This window comes from Accipiter gentilis, chromosome 18 (assembly GCF_929443795.1).
Source record: "Accipiter gentilis chromosome 18, bAccGen1.1, whole genome shotgun sequence".
NCBI classification, from domain to species: Eukaryota; Metazoa; Chordata; class Aves; order Accipitriformes; family Accipitridae; genus Astur; species Astur gentilis.
This window is the reverse complement of record NC_064897.1, coordinates 26,692,220-26,713,858: the sequence shown is the minus strand read 5'-3', so window position 1 is coordinate 26,713,858 and position 21,639 is coordinate 26,692,220. Positions and strand designations below refer to the sequence as shown.

Genomic DNA, 21,639 nt, shown 5'->3' with positions numbered 1-21,639 from the left:
TTGATAGTAGTAAAGCAAAGGAGCCATGGAGCAAGAAAGTTTAATAAACCCAAAACCCAAATGGTGTGTTCCTCAGGGTTCTCTTTGGGTTTTGTTTGCCACAGACTCCACTCTGAGCATCTGAAATGTTGAGGGGGCAGTGTGGGACTGCGGACAGTACCGAGGCTTCATGGGCTAAAGCTGCCAAGAGCAGCGACCCAGTATCAGAGGCGGGATACTGCACTGGGAAACAAGAGAGGTTTAAGAGCAACATCTCCGTACAGGTGGACAGTGGAGTCTCTCAGCTCTGGGCAAAACAGGGGAGCGGGCTACATTACCAAGAAGCTTTCAGGTTATTTCTGATTTTAGTACACAGGTCTACCAGTGTTTATGCAGAGTTGCCATTTCCTCCCTTTTAATAAAATTCCTATTCTTTTAAACCCTTGGATTCATTGTTCTTGAGCAGGAAAACTGATTATCCAGGCTCATTATGTGCCCAAGCAAAATCATTTTCTTTTCCTATAATCTGAAAGGCTTGAACTGGAATCGATTACCTATTTTTAGAAAGGAGTCCTAGCTAAAACTGGCTTCTTCCCCTGCCAATCACACCTATCAGGGGAATGAGAAGCAAGACTATCTAAATGCAGGTACATGGGAATTATGGCCTGTCCCTTTTACCAAATACATCAATATAACTAAGAAAGGACTAGGGTCACTTGAGATCTTTCACCACATTGGACTAGAAGCTGGACAGGAGAGGTAGCATTTGTGGAAAGTAAATGGGATCATAATGGGGTAATTTTTCAAATTTTTGTCTTGGTTATCTAAGACCCCTACAACTCCAGCAGGCTTTTCTGAGTCTCAGAGCTGGCTAGTTTCCTTTCCACAATAGCTTTCTTTAGTATTCTGAAGATTTGAGTGACCTCAATATTCTGTGCATTGTCTTCCTTGCCACTGATGGATCCACCATAATGCAGGATATCTGATCATTTTAATGGACTTCCAAAATTTATTTACTTGGGGTGGTGGGTTGAGCTTGGCTGGCTGTCAGGTGCCCAACAAGCCACTATATCACTCCGCCTCCTCAGCTGGACAGGGGAAGAAAAAAGGCTGTGATGAAAGGCTGGTGAGTCGAGATAAGGACAGGGAAATCACTCAGCAATTACTGTCATGGGCAAAAAAGACTCAGCTTGGGAAAATTAATTTAATTTATTGCCAATCAAAATCAGAGTAGGATAATGAGAGATAAAACCAAATCTTAAACCACTTTCCCCACGCATCCCTTCTTCCCGGGCTCAAATTCACCCTCAATTTCTCTACCCCCTCCCCCTGAGGGGCTCACGGGGAGACACTCGTGGCAAGAGTGGTCACTGGGGGGCTGGGACTCCTGTGAGTCACAAGGTAACCCCCCCAGCAGTGACAAGTGGTGGACGGTTGGAGTCGCCGGCTGATGGCAGTAACAGGCTCTCTGTGGTGATGTACTCCAAGGGGCACTGCTGAGGAGCCGTGATACAGCTAAGAGCCTTTGGAGATTTCTGCTCTTCTGTTCTCACGTTCGTGCCTTTCCCACTGGCTGGTGGGGCCAGTGAGACTTCTTCCTCATCGTCAAGGTGCTGCATCATTTCCTTCTGACCTGGGAGCAGGAAGGGCTGTGCAGGACCTGCTCCTGGCTGTTCTTGCCTTTGTGGAGCCTGGGGACAGTCTTCCTTTGGGAGGGTCACATACTGAAGGGAAATCGATTTCTCCTGGACTCCCACTGGGTCCACTCCCAGGGTCAGACGCATATCAGGCTGGGAGGATGCCACTGGGCTGTACAAGTATGGACCATTGAAAGCAAAGCAAGGGGTTGCTCTCTGGGAAGCAACACTTGCATCAGCACTGTTTCTCCTCGAAACACGAAAGGAATGACCAGCAGTCTGACGTGAGCAGGCAACTGGGGTGTGCTCTGGCTCATTTAAAGCATGGTAGGAGTTCTGTAGGTCCAGTGCAAGTGTCGTCTTAGCCTGCCCTTCAGGGGACTCTGCCAAAGTCTTCGTCTGCCTGAATGGGGGAAAGTTAAAAGTTGCTCCTGAGAGATATTATTGTGGTAAACGTTCACTATAAAACAAGCTTAGCTGAAAACACACAGCTACACACAGGGTTAGAAAATATCTTTGCTGCAGAAGCAGGCGAACCCAGATATCCCTTCCTCAAAAGCAACTTGTATACGCTTTTTCGTGACGGAACATTTGATTATATCCTGCCGTGACTTAGGGAGCTCTTTGAGAGACTATCGTCCACAGTGTCACCATAACGTGCTGTTCACTCACCTGTCCACAACTTGAAGGAAGCTAGCCTGCTCCATCTTCTCGGAAAGGTTGTATTTGTTGAAGTCCAGCTGGCTGCTTGTTGGCCGGTTTCCCAAGGGTACTTTCTGAAAAATGAAAAAGCAGACATGACAAAAGAGCAGTGTCTCACTGGCAGTAGAATCGAGAACCACACATTTCTCATGGACAAAGACAACCAGCAGGAGAGCCTACAGCATCTGGCAATAGGGATACAACTTCACTAACATGACTAGAAGATGTGTCCTGTTCTCCAGAAGGTGGCTACTTCAAACCCATATTGCCTACCACTGACCTAACGACAAGTACTCAGTGAGACAACTAGGAAAGGTGCCCTTCTAGACTTGTTATTTACGAACAGGGAAGGACTCGTGGGAGATGTGATGGTAGCGGCTGTCTTGGCCACAGTGATCACAAAATGACCCAGTTTAAAACAAAGCTAAGGACACTAGATTATTTCAGTCAGTTAAAATTTTAAAGTACTGAATATTTTCTAGCTTGATTTTAAATCAGAGGGATGCTGACAAGATCAACACAAAGAAGTCTACTAGGATAAATGTCAGACACAGTTATCCTGAATGTGACCAGAACTTCTCCTAAAAATACGCCATAGACTAATGAGCTCTCTGTTCATTGGGGACTAGGAGACAAGAAGAGCTCTTAAGATTACTGGAAGTCCTGAAACAGAGAGAGAAATAACGAACCCTTCAAGGTACAGTTCCCTCTTACCCCCAGGTAGCTCTGGATCAGGAGACTCTTGCCGGGGTTTGGAATCTTTGCCTCCCACATTTTCTTCTTCCTGCAACAACACCACCACAGAGTTTGCAAGATTTGGTTCTCAACGTGGCTGCAATCCAAAAAGACTGTGCCCCGTGCACCGTGCTGCTCTGCACAGCGAGGCACCACCAAGGCCCTGGCACGCCACCACCCAACTCCCACCCTTGCACAGACATGCACAAGGCTGCCCATTGCACACCAAGGCTCATCTCCACACAGACGTCTCTCTCATGGCGCACAAGAATTGCCTCAGCCTTTATGCCACCCACAGGGCCAACACGCTGCTAAATCTCCTCATCACAACGCAAGCCTACCTGAGGAAATACTTATAGCTGCAATAAGCAACTATTAGCAAAGTGATGATGAGAACTGGGAGCATCACTGGGAGAACCACTGGTGGCAGAACTGAAACAGAGAAAAAAGAAGTAGCTATCCACCTGCAATACGGCTGCTTCCCATAACAGGTTTTTCACTCTTCATGCAAGCAGATCAGGCAAACCTAGGTGGCGTGTCAAGGGATACGATCCTGAGGCCTTCAAAATGTTGGGATACCCTCCAAAGTGGGACAGACCAAACGTGGCCTGAGCAGCTTACTGACCAAAGGAGTTCAGCGTTTCCTTTACTGATTCTTTTCCGATTTTTACTGACATCAAACAATTTATGCTAATAAAAAGATGGTTAGGTACCTTACTCCACCATCAACAATAGGCAAGTCTTCAGTCGTCTTAGGTCTGCCTTACTCTTTACAGTCCTGAAGAGATGGGCTCTCAGAGACTTCCTACGAAAGAGCTTCCTCTGCTAATGGCCATAACTGATCATCAACAACATACCAATTTCTTCCCGAGTACACTCACCAGAATTTGCCCACTGCCTTACCGCTACAAGCTTCCTCAGCATAAATCATGTAAGATCATAGTACTTTGGGCACAAGACCGCATGATAGCGGACATTCTGCCTCTAAGTCCAGAAAGAGCAAGAACATGTAAATGTTTTATCTCCACTAGAAACTACTCTGTGTTCTATGCAACCCTGTAGTCACTCTGCAAATACAAAAGACTGATGGCTTATAGTCTGCCTTCTTGCAGTCTCGGGCTCTTCAGTCACTGACAGCAGAAGGGACTGCTGGAATCAGGAAACAAGGATGATCTTTTGGGCAGGATCTTTGCTTGATTCTCTATGTGCAAAACTTTACGGTTGGTTGTACTCATCTTGTGAAGGGCAGCAGGAAAGAAGCTTAAAAGGTCATTCCTGCTCACCTCCTTCATCAGCATTGCTGCTGTACTTGCAAGGATGCAGCCAGGACAGCTACCTTGTTAAGTGACCCAGGCTAGCTCGTGGCTGGACCTAACTTCAACCCCAGCTGAGAGAACGTAGTTTTCTATAGAGGCATTTCAGCCACTAACGGTCCACCAAACCTTACAGAAGCAGCCTGCATGAAAGTACCATTCTCAGTTTTCCAGGTGAACTCCTCACTCCATTCACTCCAAGGCCCATCATAATGAGGCATGTTCACCCTTGCACGCATTTTCCCCCTATATTCCGTAGATGGTGCCAGCATCTGCAGCGTGAAGATGAAGGGAGGTTCATCATTGTTGATATTTAACTTCTCAAGAGTCTGGGCAGAAGAAAGAAGCACAGATAATGGAGGTGAGAGGAACTGCCTTTCCCACTTGCCCAGCAAAGACAAGTCCAGGAGACCTGCACTTCCTAAGACCTACCTTTTTATATTGGTGGGTTTTCCAGTATTCGACTTCGTATCTCTGTTGTATGAAGCCATATTCGAAAGTTTGTTTTACCCACCTCAGTTCATACTCTTGGTTCCCTGTCACCGTTACTGACACATTTGCAGGCGGCAGCACCTTAACTGGAACACACAGAATGTCTCACAGTCCTTATTAACATACTGGTCCAGCACTCCCTTTCACCACTGTGAATAGTTTCCAGAGACTGAAAACAATGTTGTTTTATGCAATGTAAGAAGTGTCAGCTTTTTAACACTTCTTAATTCTCTACATCTTCATTTTCTAGTCAAATACAATAACCAGTAGTTATTAAAACACCAGTAGACCGTTAAAGAACAGAAAATCCACATCCATTAATATTGACAGCACTCCCTGTGTACAGAAAAGCAGTAAAGCAATGTTTGAAACATCTGTACTGGTCCACCACACTTGCAGAGATTTTCAGCTCTCTTGGAGCTACTGCCTGATATTTTCAGCCACTGCAGGAGCTCTCCCAGCTTTAGTCTGTAAAAACTAGCACCAGTACCTCCAGATACATGCGGGCAGAGATGATCCAGCTGGCACCCCTTACTCAGCAGAGGAGTCCTACCTCATCCCGTGCTCCAGGGGCCACTGCTCAGGAGCTCTGGGTCACAACCCAAGTTTCTACACAGCAGCTTCCACCCCCGCCACTTCTCTCAGAGCAACAAGTGCCACCGAGGAACTCCACGCCTACAAGCCACCTCTCCCAGACCTCTGACCTGACACAGTGTCCAGTTCCTTTCGTCATCAGTCCCACTCTCTTCCTCCTCCTACCTGCTTTTCCTCATCACCACTGCCCTCAGCCCCTCTTACCCAGTCAGGCATCTGTCCAAGAAACAACCAGGAGAAGCAAGAAACAACACCGCAACTCACTGTTCTTGTAGGCTTCAATCAGTTTCTCCTCTGTCTTGGCCCGGACAGACACATGGTACTGGCTCTGACTGCTGGAGTTGCTGACCGGGATCTCACAGCTCTGGACTACATACAGGACATGGGGCAAAGCCTTCTCGAGCACAGGAGAGCACTCCTCTTCTCTGAGGGGAAGAAAAGAGCTTGAGCTGACATCGGGGGGGAATGGGACAGAGCAGAAACTCCGCAGGAGAGGCACAGGGGTGCTGCCATGGGCAGAGCACGTACGCTGATGATGGAGTGGCCCTGAAGAACAAGCCAAAGAGGACAGAGGTGGTAATTGCTTTCTTCACTTCCCAGCTGCACGTCAAACGGTCTGCACCATTGAAGAGGCAGCGAAGGTTCCTGGGCTGGAGGCCACCTTCAGAGAAGATGAGAGCACACTAAGTGACAGGAAAGGTCTTGCTTCTCAGCCAGCGTTTCCACCCCTGCACAGCCTCGCTCCATCCCACACTACCTTCAGGGGTCTCCCACGATGCCTCCGTGCTCCACTCGCTGTACTGCCCGGAGAAGCCACTGGCCCGCCCCGGTCTGGCTCGCACACGGGCAACATAGCTGCTCCCTGGGACAAGGTCCTCGTGGCTGAGATGGCAACGTGTGGTGTTGGAGAGCAAGAGCGAGGCAGCTTTCTGGTGTTTGGAAAAAGGAGGGAGTGCAGGGAGGGAGGAAACTGGGGAGTTGGGGATATGCATCCTCCTGAAGGGGAAGCAACTTCAAAAGTATATTGCAGCTTCCCACATGAACCCACAGGCTCCTGTTGGAACAGGATTTCATTCCATTTGGGAGAGATTCAGGGGAAAAATCAAATCCAACTCAAAACCCAAGTGCAGTGGGGTTTATTTCAGTGAAGAATAGATTTTTGCATTCAGTTCAGGACAAATGGTATTTGACTGGGCAAGTCACTTGCAAACAGAAAGAGACCCCCTTCTGCCTGACCTCAAACAACGTTTGCTGTACCTCCTCAGAGTGCCTGAGAACGGAAAGGCCGTTCATTTGCACAACTTTTACCACAGGCTCTCAACCTCCCAAAAGGGTGCAGCCCAAACCAGGAGAGCCCGGCTCCTCCGCTCTTACCTCCCAGGACTCCCACTCCCGCTTGTAAGTGACTTCATACTCCAGGGCATTGCCCAGCCCTTGGCTTCCATCAGCTGCTTCCCAGGTCAGCAAGAAGTCTCCTGATCCCATCAAGCTGACTGAGAGGTTTTGAGGTGGGAGGGTCTGAACTGGAAGGTGAAGGTGCAACCCATGAGATGAGATAGTGAGGACAGGGACATGTAGAGGGGAAGAAAATGCCTAGCTTATGTTCTCTGACAAATTCTGGTTATTAACAATTTCCCTGGGTTGCTACAAATAATCCATGACTCTTTTGTTCCACAAAATGCAACTCTGCCAGACCTGGTAAATATAGTTATGAACAGAAGAGGAAGAAGGGAGAGCAGTGCTGTTGTGCAGCTTTATACCAACTTTGTGAAAGAATATGCTGTAACAAATGTAGAGCATGGTGCTGAAACAGAAGGGTTTTTTGGGTCTTCCCCCAATCCCAATCAAGACACTGGTTAGCTAGCAGGTCTATCCCCATTTTTTCCATTGTAACCATTGAAGGTAGACTCATTTTTGTCTATCTTGAATGCACTGAATTTGAAGGTGGTAGTATGGCCTTATAGCTATTTAACTGCACTCTTGCTTACATTTCAGGTTAAGGGCTGACCTAAGTATCTTTTTAGGATTAAATATTCAATACATTAATCTGAAAAACTTCTAAATACTCAAGAATATAAACAAGACTTAATGGTTCATCTTTACCATTCTGAAACAAGTAGACATTTAGCTCTGCCTGCATTGTCAGGTCAAATTTGAAGGTGTAATATTCTTCATCATGTCCATGTTTGTGACACACCCAATGCATTGTGAAGTTCTGGCAGTCAGTGTGGTTTTCACCTTTGTGGGACCTGCAGGTCATTTCTTTGTTCCTGGTTACACAGAAAAAAACCATGACTATCAGAAGAGGATGCTGCTAGATGGCCCAGAGGGTGGTTTCCAAAACCTTCCCCACATGCCATTTTATTCTGTTTCTAAATCAATGTTTATCACTGCATTATGTTGGCACACTCCTGTAGTTCATTAAGTGACATGGATAAATTCTCTAATATCAAGCACGTCTGCTTTATTCTCTCTTCCTTTCCTCAAAGGAAGATGCACTCACAATAACTATCTTGGTTTGGTAGGTGTCTGGGCCCTGAGCACAACTGCTTTCACACACCCCCTGCAAGGGGTTTGGCTACCCATGCTCAAGGATGTCTTAGCTGGAATCAGCCTGACTGAGGGCTTCCCCACCTTCATTCAGAAGCTGCTTTTGATTGCAGGCCCTTGCCTTTGGTCCTTGCCTGAGCTATGACCCAGCTGTATCTGTGCCTGGTGATACATGTTGCTGATAGTGATCTGTGGAATTGACTTCCTAACTTGACCTTAGGCTTGACTACCGCATAGGGACTTCCTTGGGGATCTGGACCAATGGCTGATCCTGGTCATTCTCACTGTTCTGCTTTTCTTGTTAACTGTGGGATTACACTATTGTCAATGAGGTCAATGCCTTGCTGTCACTCTCAGTTCCTAGCTCACCTTCCCTTAGTAAGTAAAGCTTGCTTGTTGCTTCCATAACAGTAGCTTGTTGCTTCCATAACAGTAGGTTTGGCAGTTTACATATGTCTGTTATACTAAGCTTATGTTAGAGAAGTCAAAGAAGGTAAGCCAAAAAAATGCAGCTAGCTGTTGCGACAGAAGTTTTGTGAGGACTATGCTACTGCAATCCTCCTACAAAAAAAATTTCTTTCCATGCAGACTGTGGAGTCCTTTGTGCCACAGGAACACTTCTGTGGTTTGTAGACTTCAATCCACAGCAAACTGCTAATATTTGGAATGTGATTCAATACTCTAGGGACTGTAAGGGGCACCTTCTCCATTGACTTCAAGAGCTGTCAGGTCAAGTTATGAGTGAATCCTACAGCTCTTTCTCAAAAATAAAACCAAGATAACTTCTTCCTATTCTTATTTCACATTTTCTTCCCACCCTCCAATTTCTCTGCTGTTTACCCCTTCATCTCCTGCTTCTACTATTATTCTTTTTCTCCTTCCCCTATTTCTTCCTTCTTCTCTGTCCCTTTCTCTCCCTTGTACTCTCCATTTTGACTGTTCTGTTTTCTTCTTGAAAGGAAGCAGACGTAGCAAAAAGATAGTGCAAGACAGCCTCAGTATCTCTGAGAGGAAACCCAATGAGTCTAACAAATACGTACAACTTCTGTTTTTTTCACAGTTTGTTCTGCAGAAATTATTTCAACATAGCTATGCTTTTACTGGCATAAGGAAGAAGAAGCCTTCTTTGCCATTCTGATTAGTTATTATCACCACTGCATCTAGTGTAACACATTCTTCTCCACTCGGGTGCAATAATTAACATGTCCTGCCATATTTTGTGTGTGTGCTCTCACAGCAAAAGCAAGGGACAGTGATTGAAAAGATAATGAAAACAACTTGATTAGCATCCTCTGCTTCCTGTTCTTCCTCATCCTATACAGATCCAGCTTTCTTCCTAGCCTGGACATAACACTGGTGTCTGCAAGCTGGATACTATGGTGGCTGCAAGCCCAGTCCACTGTCCTTTTTGCCCAGCTCCATCTCTCAGGTTCAGCAGCCAAGCCCCTTTAGACCTTTCACAGAACACCAGCCAGGCACGCACTTACTTTTCACAGCAGTTCAGAGTCACATTCACGAATTGATGAGCCTCTGAACACTCCATCCATGTGCAAGTTGTAAGAGATACGTAGTCGCCATAACACTGTAGGGTCTGCATTGGGATGCTCTCTGAAAAGAGGAAACAATCAGAAGATGGCTGGGGCTAAAGAAGGCAGTGGGAAACGGTAAAACGAACACAAGCTCTGCTACTGTACTGGGGAAGGCAGAAACAGAGAAGTGAGGAGCTGGCTGATGAGATCAGCTGGGAATATCCCCAGTGTTGTTCAGCTCATACCGCATGGATTTCACAAATAAAATTTGGCCCTTCATGGGAAAGCCTGAAGGCAGGAAGTCTCCAAGAGCACCTGCTGCTCTTAGAGTAGGCTGGACTGTCATTAGTTGCCATTCATCAGAATTTTAGCGTGAGTCTTAGGACTGAGAAAGCCTCAACCTTTTGACTCTGCTTGTTTGTAAATCAAACTGGTCATGCATGAAAAGTGAGATTCTGGTCTACAACCTGTGAAGAAAAGCTGGAATTGTTTTATAATAGGTAAAATTAATTTTCAATAAATATCCTAATTCAAAAGATAAGTCTAAAGGGTTAAGCTTGGTCTTTTCAAGCCTCATTGGACTTCATGCCTTTGAAGAAAAAGGGCCTCATAACACTGGCTAAAACCTCAAACATATCTTCCCCCTTCTGTTCCCCACCCCCCCCAACAGGAATCACAGCCATTCTGATACAGTGAACTATGATCTAAGACTTCAAATTGTACCTCTGTTTCTCTTCCTGGACTGCAGAGGCCTGATGCTCCATGAAACTCCAACACAGATGGAAAGCTGGTCAAGCGAGTGTGAGTATAACACAGAAAGCCTAAAAGAGCAACTCTCCCCAGTGAGAAGCCTGTTGTCTCCTATGAATGACCTTTCAATATTCCCAGTTGGAGGAAATGAGAGTACCAACTGGGCAATGCTGAATGGGGATTTATTTAGCTGAGCGCTCACATCAGCATCAGTGTCCTAGAATCTGCGTAATTCTGAGTCCTGGTAAATCTCTGCATAGTTTTGCAATAAACAAGGGTCCAAGCTGAATGGGAAGACCCCCAGGACCTAGGCAGGGTAGTGTTGACTTTTGTACCCCTTAACGACAGAAAGAATCTGGGAGACATATAGAAAAGCAGCTTCTAAGAACATAATTATAGTTTTTAGAAAAGCCAAACAAATGCTTTCACCAATTCACTGCTCTTCTAGCAGTCAAGAGATGTCTCGGTAGAAAGGCAGTAAGTGCAAGATATGAGTGATTTATTGTTTATCGCAAAAAAACAGATGCCTCATTAAGAAGGACATTCAGTTTTGCCTTTGTGGGTTGCTGTCGTGGTGGTGAATACTTTCATGTGCCCACCAAATAAGCCCAGTTGCCTTAGCAAAAGTTATGCCTCTAGGAAGTCATATGCAAAAGTGAGACACCCCCACTCTGGTTAGCTACAATGACATTTAAGTCACAGAAAGGAGAAAGCTTCCTGACAAGGAAAACATATTTCAAAAATCTAGCTGCTGAAAAATTTGTGTCCCTCTATCAGTAAACAAACATATCTCATAGGTGGATTTGCAGAGAACCTGCTTTTCCTTTTTCTTTTGTGAAAAACCTGTGTGCAAGGAGGAGCTGTGTCTGTGTTGAGGAAAGGTCACTGTTAACCTGGGAACATGAATGTGCCCTTCCCTGAGAATTCAAACTCCAAGAACAGGTGCTAGAGTTGCCTCTGCTGTGATGGGAACTACTGACCCAGGCTCAGCTTGGTTGAGAGCTCTGTTTTTCAGAAACAGCAGTCAAGAGATGGCAAGAAATGATTTTGCTATTCCTAGCAGCCCTAGGGCAGCTGATGCCTAATCTTACAAGAAACACCTGTGCCCAAGTCAAGTCACTTTCAGGTCCAAAAAGTGAAATATGCTGCAAAGACAAGGTTGTTGCAGTCGTCGTGGGGTTATTGCTTGAGAGACCACAGAGTCTGTGGCATTCAGTACTGCAAATCACACATTAGGCAAGGGAGAATAATCCTCTCAAGTGCCAGAGATACATGTCTATCTCCGAAAAGTTAGATGTGCAATGGGTACATTTTTCAATACCTTTTATTTCAATACCTTTCATTCAATACCTCAGAGCCTCCAACACTTATGAGTAATGACTCAGTTTCTCACTTGCACAGGTGCTGTGCCTCTGCTCTGCCAGCTGTGTTACCAGCTGAGACTCTCAGCTCCCTGTCTCTTAGGAAGCAGTCAGCCCTCGCTCTAAAGAAAAGGAAAGTATCAATTGGAGGCAGGACAAGTCAACAGACATAACGAAGAGACACCTATTGCGGAGGAAAAAAGGCAGGTTGGTGAAAAAGTTTTCTTTTGGTATAAACCAAAATGATATCTAACGATGGGACAGGCAAAGTCAGAGCTCATACTGGTAATAGTCAGGCCTACTCAGATGTGAAACTTCATGATGAGTCAATTTAAATAAATAGACTAAGAGGCTGTGAACATTGTCTAGCCCATGAAGTTTGGGGTCTTGCCTAAATACCGCTCACAACTCTCCCATTGACATACAACTGGAGTGTTTGGTATAGCCCTGGTAACTACATATGTGTACGCTCACAGAGTGTCCTCTTTCTGTCACCAAGATGAAAGTAGAAAATAAAGGGAGGATGGAGAAATATCAGGCTAAAAGAAAAGGAACAATAATAGAAAAGAAAGGAGGAAAAAATAGAGGCAAAGAGTCTGAAACTCACCTCGAATAGTTCCAACCCCCAAAACCAAGCATGGACCCAGAAGAAGACTGACAAACTCTCTTATCTTCACACCTTTGCACACAAGCATGATCTTATGTCAGGCAACAACTCCCTGCATCACTGGCTGTTCTTCCTCAAATACATGCTCAACAGCCACTGTTCTTCCTTCTTTGTCACTGGTTGTAGCTGAAAGCAAAACTCACGTGGTTAGCTGGGCGGGTCTTGGGCCTTCTGTTGGCCCCAAACTACTTCTTCCACCAACACTGACGTGATCTCTCAGAGTAGCTTCATATGAAGGTAATGTATTAATGGGAAAACTTTCTGCCTCCTCGTCAGAGGACAAGAACAAAGCTTGTTGTTTGAAACTAATGGATTTTCTACTTCCTTCCTTCACCTTGAGAAGAAACAAGCCCTAAGTTACAAGAAGGAATTAATTATCTGCATTGATTCACCTATCTGATCCATACAAAGTATACCCTGCTGTTCCACTGAATCGTGAACCTGTCCAAAAAGAAACACTTCCTTGCCTCTCTTACCACTCCTACTCACAAAAATGTACTTCTGGTGAACTGAGAGAACCAGTCCTCCTATTTCTTCACCTTCAGATCTGATTCACAGGGCTTTTAAATCCTTGTTTGTTTGAGGAGAGAGGGATCCTTGCCAATTCCTTCCCCACAGTAACAACACGTTTGCCTTACCTGAATGCTGAATGGTCTTCAAGGCAGGTGCTTCACAGCAAGCGGTTAGCTGACTTTCTCATTTATCGCTCACATGGAATCGGTGCAAATGCAACTGCCAGCGGGACACCCACAGCTGTACCCCTTCAAAGAAGCCTGAGCTCTACCTCCCTCTCAGTTGTGCTGTTGTAGTCTTCAGCATGAGAGGCATGTTTGTTTTGTTCTCTCTGACATTCCCGTTTACAGCAGAGGTCCAGCAACCAGGTTCCTGATCTACATCTATATCTAAGAGGAAGAGGGAAGGAAGTACTTTGTTATATTTTGCTTAAACAATTTCCAAGAAATGTGACTAATTGTTCCACAAAGAGATGCAATCATCTCTTAACAGAGGCTGAAATTTGCTGCTTGTTTTCTTTTCTGTTTATCTGCACTCAAAACCTGTCCTTTAAATCATCATTCTCCTTGTGTGCATTGTTTTCTGAAAGGAAAACTAGTTGCCATAAAGTTAAATGGTCATTAAATAAAACATTCATTTACATTGTGAATGTTGTCTTAAAGACACATTGCTGTTGCTAAGCCTGACCTGGATAAAACTGTCTCCATCCCAACAGTAGCACTAGAATTGTGGATTCTACTTAAACCAAATCCACATTGTTAAGGGATTAAAATTCAAGCCACTCTCTGATTACATATTTTAATTTAAGTGATAATATCACTCCGCATCAGTAGAAGTGAGGAAAATACACTCAAATGGAGACAGTGTAATTTAACATATATTTAGATCTTCCTTTTAATCTTAGGAAAAAAAGGAAGGGGAGTGGTGGCATCTAAAGAAGTGAGAGGTGGTGAAATTTCTTACGCTTTCTCTAACCGAACCTGCAGTCTCTGTGAAGAGACTACTATAGTCTTGGGCAGTACCTTTATCACTTAAAAGTACCTTTACCAATTAAAAGTACCAGACTTCAACCAACTTTGGATTACATCCTCCGCAGCATACACAATTTCTTAGAAATCAGTGGGAGCTGGAAGTGCCTTAGAAAAATTTTTGAAAAGCTAAAAGAAAAGCAGAGTAAGCCAAAGCGAGGAAGAATAAGGGAAAGCTACTTCACAAGTATTTTCAGGATATGCTATGAAAGTGAACATTGCACACAGTACATGGAGTTGAGCTTGAGAATGGAGGCTTTTTGTCTTCACAGTCCCCAAAGGGTACATACACACTCTCCTTCTCTTCATGCGCCTTTCACAGATAAAACAGAGGTGTAAACTTATCCCTTCAGTTTCTTCTGAACAGGCAGAATTATCCCACTTACAGACCTGAAGAAAAATGAGGATTGGGAGTGAATACCCATGCACTATGTCTCTTGAAACTTCAGTCATTCATAAGTAATCGCTTTTCATGCTTGTTAAGCACATTCACACTCTGTGTGATTCCAAGCAATACTCTGTTACTCCTCTCACTTAATTTACTCCAATTAGGTTTCAGCATCCCTAGGCACAAAGGATCTACCTATCAGATGGAGTGCTTCTGCAATAGAGCAATGCTTGGTGAATGTGAGATTAAAGTTCCTTTGGATGGAACGGAGGTGTGCCTCTTCAGCAAAGCTGCTGCAGTAACTTGAGCTTGCATGGAGTGTGACCAGAGCAGTGATACCAAATTCACCGTGCTAGTCCAACAGCAGAGTCTGACACCATCAGTTACCTTGTTAGTTTGAACAGAAATCACTGTGCCAAGACATACCTATGCTACAAAGCTCTGAAGAGCTTTGGCATTGGAAAGTTAAGAGGCAACTTCCTCTACATAATCAGGCTGTGAAGTGATGCCTTTCTTTTTAAAGGCCTGACAAAGGGAGCTAACTGGCATCTTAATTACCCATCAAAAGTGAAATCCAGTACCAACCTTTAGCAGCAACTTAGGGTAGAAGTTCAAGAAAATTATTCTGATACAAAGACCAGGTAGGAGGGATGAGTCTAAATCCCTAGGTTTCTCCTGCTCTGTTTACTGAGCCACAGTGAAAGCAACTTTCATGGGTATATATAAAAAGCAGTGAGCAGATTGCCATAAATTCATTGGTAATCTCTTCAGGACTACTGGGATGGGCTCTTTGACCAGAAAGACTTTAATTAATCCTTTCAGAAAACACAGAATCGTGAATTGACATGACAACAAAAGGCCATTTGTTAGTCAGTTAAAACCTTCTATCCCAAAGTGAGTTGTAACTTGACTGAATGGATGGACAAGCCAAGCCTTTCAGCTCCAAGACAGGACATGAGGATGAAGCCAAATCATCCTTTAGACACTGTGTGGGTCTTGTCATCTCTGCATAGGCCATCCCTAGCCTCTCTTGCAATCAGTGGAAGTTCTGTCCGGCATGCGATGTCACAGATTGATATCACAGTAGCCAGGTACCCCTGAGTGGGCCAAGTGGACCTCATCTGCTGGATCTGGTCTTCACCCCCAGGAGGAGGTCACCTCCCAAAAAGTGCTCCTGAGTGACTTGAACACTAGCCACCACTGTGCCATGAGTTACTCAACAGGTACCACATGCAGCAAAGGCTGATAGGTGTCTTAAGTAGGATGGCATCCCTTCAGGAGCGCAAAAAGGAAAATATCTCCATTTCTAATAAAATTAAGATCATGACCAAGTAAATAAAAACATGGACAAACATTTTATTAGAAAAGATGCATGCAGTTGAAAAGATGGCACATACCACGAGGAATCTAGACATTCTCTTAGTAAGTGCTAACAAAGACCCAATGATTATTGCCCATATGCACATCACCAACAAAGAAACAGCAGGCAAGAGGTCCTGAAAGCAAAGTTTAAACCAGGAAGCTAAAAATGCGGTCCTACATAGTAGCATTCTTCAGTGGTCCTGGTTATATACTCTGTGTCAGATAACAGAGGCTCAGTGCATGAGAGATTAAACTGTGTAGGGAAAAGGGGATTATTAGTATCCGGTAAATTTTTGAAGCAGATTAAGTTTATATAAAATGGGTTCCACCTAATCAAAACAGAATCAGTGCTGCTGACATTTAAGATTAAAAACGCTATGAGGCAATTTTAAAATGAAAGCCAAGGAAATCATGCCAGATGTGGAAAGTAAATTGTTCAAGAATGATACATCTGCATGGTCTGAAATCACAGAAAGCCTATGACTTAGAAAAATGGATAGAATAGAAGGTAAGAAAAAAACCAAAGAAAAACAATAATCCAGGTAAGCAAAACATATAAAACTATGCAACTAAATCAAGACAAATGCCCAAATATGTCTATACAAATACTTCGCTTTTAAAATACGGTTTAAACAGCAGAACCATTGCCAAATGCCTTTAAAAAAAAAAGGCATTATGGAAGTTTGATGAAGATATTCAGTAGAACACTAATACATTTTGTACATGAAGAGTAGTTTGCATTTACACATTAATGCTAAAGAAAGTATGGTGTCAAGCAGAGTATGTGTCAACAGTTGTGTTGTACTGAAGAATTTCAATAGCTGCAGAATTTCATTCCACGCTAAAAGGAACAGTATGCTGTTAGTGCTGTGCTATGCTATCAATCACCTGAGCAGAAGGAGGTGGGTGAAATGCTAGAGACAACCAGAGACCCTGAAGGGCAGACAAACAGTAACAACGGGACAGTCCAATCATACTAGACTAGGTAAACATCACAGTGAACCGTGATGAGGCTATGTCTCCACTGGTAGACTAAGCCAGGACAAGGCAAAGGTCTGAGCTCTGGAATGAGATCACAGACTCCACTCATGCTGGCGAACGCTTTGACATGGCCTTTGTCTATGTCAATGAGCAAGCCAGGGACAGTTTCCAATATGAAGCGTGGAAAAGGCCACCTTATACTGCTGGGGAAAGAGCTTGGATACACAAATCTTCCATAACTGCACCATGTCAATTGCTCTTACAGCCCAAAATGGACCTTGGCCTACTTTATTTGCTAGTATGGATCTAGTCACAGATTCTACTTTTTTAGCCACTATAAATGATTGCTTCTTGGAGCTATTTGTGAAAGCACTCACGAGAAAGAAACAAACTGATTTAGTCCTGAATAATATACAAGACCTAGTACAAGCTGAAACAACAAAAGACACAAGTTTACTACAATAATGTGTTAAGGCCATACATAAAAATGACAAGACTGGCAAAATAACCTCAAGAAGCTGTTAAAGGGGTCAAATGTTTGCAGTGGCAAAGGGGCTGTTTAAAGAATCATTCAAAAACTTAAAAGCAAACTTAGGCCTTTTATAAGTCTACCCATGCTATAAAGGTAGGGTTATTGTAGCCGTAATGTTCTGAAACAGTAAATGAGGCAAGACATACAGAGAAAAATGATAACTTATAATGATCTTTTCCAACTAAATCTTTCAGTTTAATAAAACATAATTACTTTCCTCACAAGCCTTGCATAACCTACATTCTTACTCAATTGCTTTAATGTAATAAAATCTATAAAGGAACTTAAAAATTCAATTGCCGAATAAGTAATTGTAGTAGAAAATCAAAGGCTTTAACAGCCCTCAGTATCAGAGAAAAAAGCACCAAATGCAAGTTTTTGAGGAGTACTCAGAGAAGAATCCAGGGAACTACTGACCAATCAGGCTGGCTTTTGTGCAGGATGGGTGATACAAACTATAATGAAAAATAGGAATAGTAGAGGGAAATGTTCTGGTGAAGAGTTAACATAGCTTTTGTGGAGAGTAGTCATGCCTCATAAAACTAGTAGAGTTCTTGGAAGAACTCCAGAGGAAGATACAGGGTTTTCCAATAAGTGTATTATATCTAGATGTCTAAAAAGCTTGATGAAGTCCCTCAAAAATGTGGTTCCAAGAAACTAAGAGATAAAAGGAAGGTGCCTATGTAGATTAAAGTCAGTTAAAGACAGAAAACAAATGAGATAAATTAATGGTTAGTTTTTATATTGGAGGAAAGCTTTAAGTGAGCTCTCCCAGAAATTTATAATCTTCAACATAATTTGAAATTATCTGGAAGACTGAGTGATCAGAGATCTCTCACCTGAGAGATCTGGGTGATTGAGAAAGACAAAATTTTATCTAGGGTACTCCAATCTAACAATGATGGAAAAAGTTAAGTTATTAGGTTTAAATGGGGTATGAAATTAGAATCATAGAACCATAGATTCACAGAATGGTTTAGGTTGGAAGGGTCCAAACTCCCTGCCATGGGCAGGGACACCTTTCACTAGATCAGCTTGCTCAGAGCCCTCTCCAACCTGACTTTAAACACTTCCAATGATGGGACATCCACAGCTTCTCTGGGCAACCAGTTTCCATGTCTCGCCAGCCTCATTGCAAAAAATTTCTTCCTTATGTCCAATCTAAATCTACCCTCTTTCAGTTTAAGACCATTGCCCCTTGTCCTGTTACTGCAGGCCTTGGTAAAAAGTCTTTCTCCGTCTTTCTTATAAGCCCCCTTTATATGTTGAAAGGCTCCAGTAAGGTGTCCCCGGAGCCTTCTCTTCTCCAGGCTGAACAACCCCAACTCTCTCAGCCTGTCTTCGTAGCAGAGGTGCTCCAGCCCTCTGATCATCTTCATGACCCTCCTCTGGACTTACTCCAACAGGTCCATGTCTTTCTTGTACTGGGGACCCCAGAGCTGGATGCAGAACTCCAGGTGGGATCTCATGAGAGCGGAGCAGAGAGGCAGAATCACCTCCCTCGACCTGCTAGTTGTGCTTCTTTTGATGCAGCCCAGGATACAATTGGCTTTCCGGGCTGTGAGCGCACATTGCTGGCTCGTATCTAATTTTTCATCCAGCATTAACTCCAAGTCCTTCTCTGCAGGGCTGCTCTCAATCAATTAATAAATTCAGTGTTAATAAACACATAGAAAGTCATGTGACAAAAAAACCAATTCTAACTATACAACAAGATCAAAGAACCTGTGAGAGCAGACAAATAATACTAGTAATGGCAGAGTCCAATTATCACAGACTGGCTAAGTAACGTGTTTCTTGAATACCATATTCAGTTCTTGTCATCTCACTTCAGAAGGAGTACTGTAGAATACTCTGTAGAAACAAAGTACAGAAGTGTTTTCAGAAATATGGGATCTATAGGAAGAAAGATTAATTGCTATGGAATTCTTCAGCTTGGAAAAAGAAAAAAACGAGAGATGCGTTGACAGAAGTTTGTAACACCTCAAACGGGAGATGGTGAATAAGGAATGATGGTTAATCAATTCTCCTAGAACAAGAACAAAGGAGCAATTTACCATGCAACTAGCACAAAATGAGTCCAGGAAAATGTGGGCATTTTTTTGTTTGAATGTTTTTATTTATAAAGAAATTGATTAATGCTTTACTATCAGACATTATGAAGCCAAAAAATAAAGCTGTTTTAGAAAGGGCTTAGTTGAATCTCTAAGGCCAGAACTGTGAAGTACATATTATCTACAGCAGCTTAGATGTAACCTCCAACTGAGGAAGGCTCTGGGCCAGATACCAGGTAAATATATCAGTTAAAGATTTAATTATTTACTGTATACTTTTCCATGTTTACTACACCGTGGCTTTAAGCATCCAATGCAAATATTGGCAGAGACACAACACTGGGCAAGATGGAATGACTGTTTAGACTATATATTATAGTCTCTGCTGTAAGTAGAAGGGAAGAAAAGGGTGTCTTTAGATGCTGAAATAGCATCACGAATCCATCATGAATCTGCAGTGAATGAAATAAACTTGAAAATGTGCATCGACATCCTATGTACCTCTGAATGCAGCAGAAGGACAAACAGATTAGAAGTACACTGCAAGGCTACAGCAGATGCAAAAGTACTCATCTCAAAAGTTTGCAATGCATGTACACACTGTGAACAAGGAGCTGGGAATTTTTTTAAAAGAGAACAGGAAGCGCCATCCAATTGTTTCAGAAAGCTTTACATCTACTTTTCTAGACAAACAAATTAGCCTTCAACAACGAGGACCATATGCTCCTCTAACAACAAACTGGAAAGGACACGATGAATCTACAAAGCTTTTGATCTAAAGCTGGCTTACGTTGAGTAAGCTTGCAGAGGAGTCTGGGTCCACCCACCTAACGCCACGGTGAAACAACCGTCACGTAATATGAAGAGTTGTTAGGAACAAGGTTGGAACATACGGAATCCTGGCAGCCACTTGGAAGGACTTAAAAAGGGCCAAAATAGGCACGAAGTCATTGTGCTACTTATTCCCCACATACAGAACATGACGTGTGGGGTTTCTTGTCATGGCAATTTCAGCTCTGTAGTGAGAGCAGAGGGAGCATGTTGGGAGTGAGGAGAAAAGGCAGAGATCATTCATTGGAGTTTTATGGGAATAAGATTGTGTGTACAGATGTGTTTGACTTAATGAACAAGAAACTACAAAGGGACTGGCAGGATGGGTTGGGTTTGTTTTCCATTACCTTGCAGAGATGCAGGATTCTCAGAAATTCTCTAGCTATTGTTCCTTCAGGCCTTGGAGGGCTTTCCACTGCAGGCTTCCTTTTCTAGCAAACCATTCAGCCTCATTTTCCTTCCTTACATAAAAGATAACCCCCAGGCTAGCAGAAACAGAACACAATAGTTCAGCATGGATCTTAATTAGAACTATTGAGGCCACAATATACTTATTAGCCTAATCTCATGCAAATTCAGGTAATGTATTTCTGGTTGAGGAAGATTTTGATAAGGGAATAATAAACTGATTACTTCAGAGCAACAAAGAGAAAAATGCCTGCTGTTAAGACACAGGCAGAATCTTTGATGTTCGAGCACACAGTAAGGAAAGGGTTGCAATGATTTCATAACTGTATATTCATTGTAAATAGAGAGTTGTAAAATGTGATTTACAGTATTGAGATGCCTACCTCTCCTTCTTTGACTATATAGGAAACATTGGTGAATCATGACTCAGATATACAGGCTGAGGGGCTGGAACTACTTAGTGGGAAGCCCTACAGAGAGAAGCATGTCATAATTGGCTCCTGAATCATCAGAATGATGATTCCTCTCCTGCATATCAGTACCTAGCACTGGGGAAGGTAGCAGCAACCTCCTTTTGCACAGTAACTTTGTGGCTCAAGCTGACGATCAGGAAGCTGAAGACCTGGGATTCACAACAGCTTCTAAGTCTTGAATCATCAGGCTACAGGATTATAAAATGCTTTTTACCATCCCCACTGCAGCTGGACCTCATGCAGAAGAAAATGGGAGATTCATAGGATCAGCAACAGACGAAGTTTATGGAAGCTATGATTCTGTTACCCAGTAAGAAGTGGATTCTTCTGGCACAGCAGAGCCATAGGTTGTGACCCCTACTTCCAATGTTCATTACATATTTTAAATAATGATGCTTAGGTGGATAGTGACAATGGCATGTTACTCTGCAAGCTCCAGGCTCCTGAAGTGATCTTCAGATCATAATATCTGCTCTGTGGGGTCATATCAAATGTTGTATCTATAAATCCTGGTTCCAAAAGCAGCCTCTCTAAATACCCAGTGAAATGCAGAAGGATGGGAGCAACAGATAGCTCTTAGAGCGCTGATTGCAATGCAAATGGGCTTCATCCAAAAGTCACTGAGCTGAATAAAAGTTCTGCCACTCACTATTCTTCTTGGTTATTAAAACCATAGCAAATCAAGGCCCAGCAAGGTGATGCATATCTAAGATGTGAATCCAGATACCAAATTTACATACAAATTTGAACATCTCCTTTT

General features: G+C 43.3%; 1 protein-coding gene across 2 annotated transcripts; it reads right to left on the bottom strand.

Moving 5' to 3' along the window:
* Positions 1–1,301: 1,301 nt before the first annotated feature.
* On the bottom strand, positions 1,302–14,288 carry LOC126047684 (cytokine receptor common subunit beta-like). 2 transcript variants are annotated; one of them, XM_049821651.1, is made up of 15 exons: positions 14,082–14,288; positions 12,948–13,211; positions 12,250–12,435; positions 9,490–9,610; positions 7,556–7,722; positions 6,827–6,975; positions 6,210–6,381; positions 5,981–6,113; positions 5,717–5,877; positions 4,799–4,944; positions 4,524–4,695; positions 3,395–3,485; positions 3,033–3,102; positions 2,289–2,392; positions 1,302–2,019 (listed from the first exon to the last, which is right to left on the bottom strand). In XM_049821651.1, exons 3-15 carry the CDS (start codon positions 12,335–12,337, stop codon positions 1,374–1,376), a joined length of 2,220 nt encoding a protein of 739 aa, XP_049677608.1. In that variant the 5' UTR covers positions 12,338–12,435; positions 12,948–13,211; positions 14,082–14,288; the 3' UTR covers positions 1,302–1,373. The 2 variants fall into 2 exon arrangements, with proteins under 2 accessions (XP_049677608.1, XP_049677609.1); XM_049821652.1 differs by lacking the exons at positions 7,556–7,722; positions 12,250–12,435; positions 12,948–13,211; positions 14,082–14,288 and having other exon boundaries at positions 1,308–2,019; positions 9,490–9,507.
* Between the last annotated feature and the right edge of the window lie 7,351 nt (positions 14,289–21,639).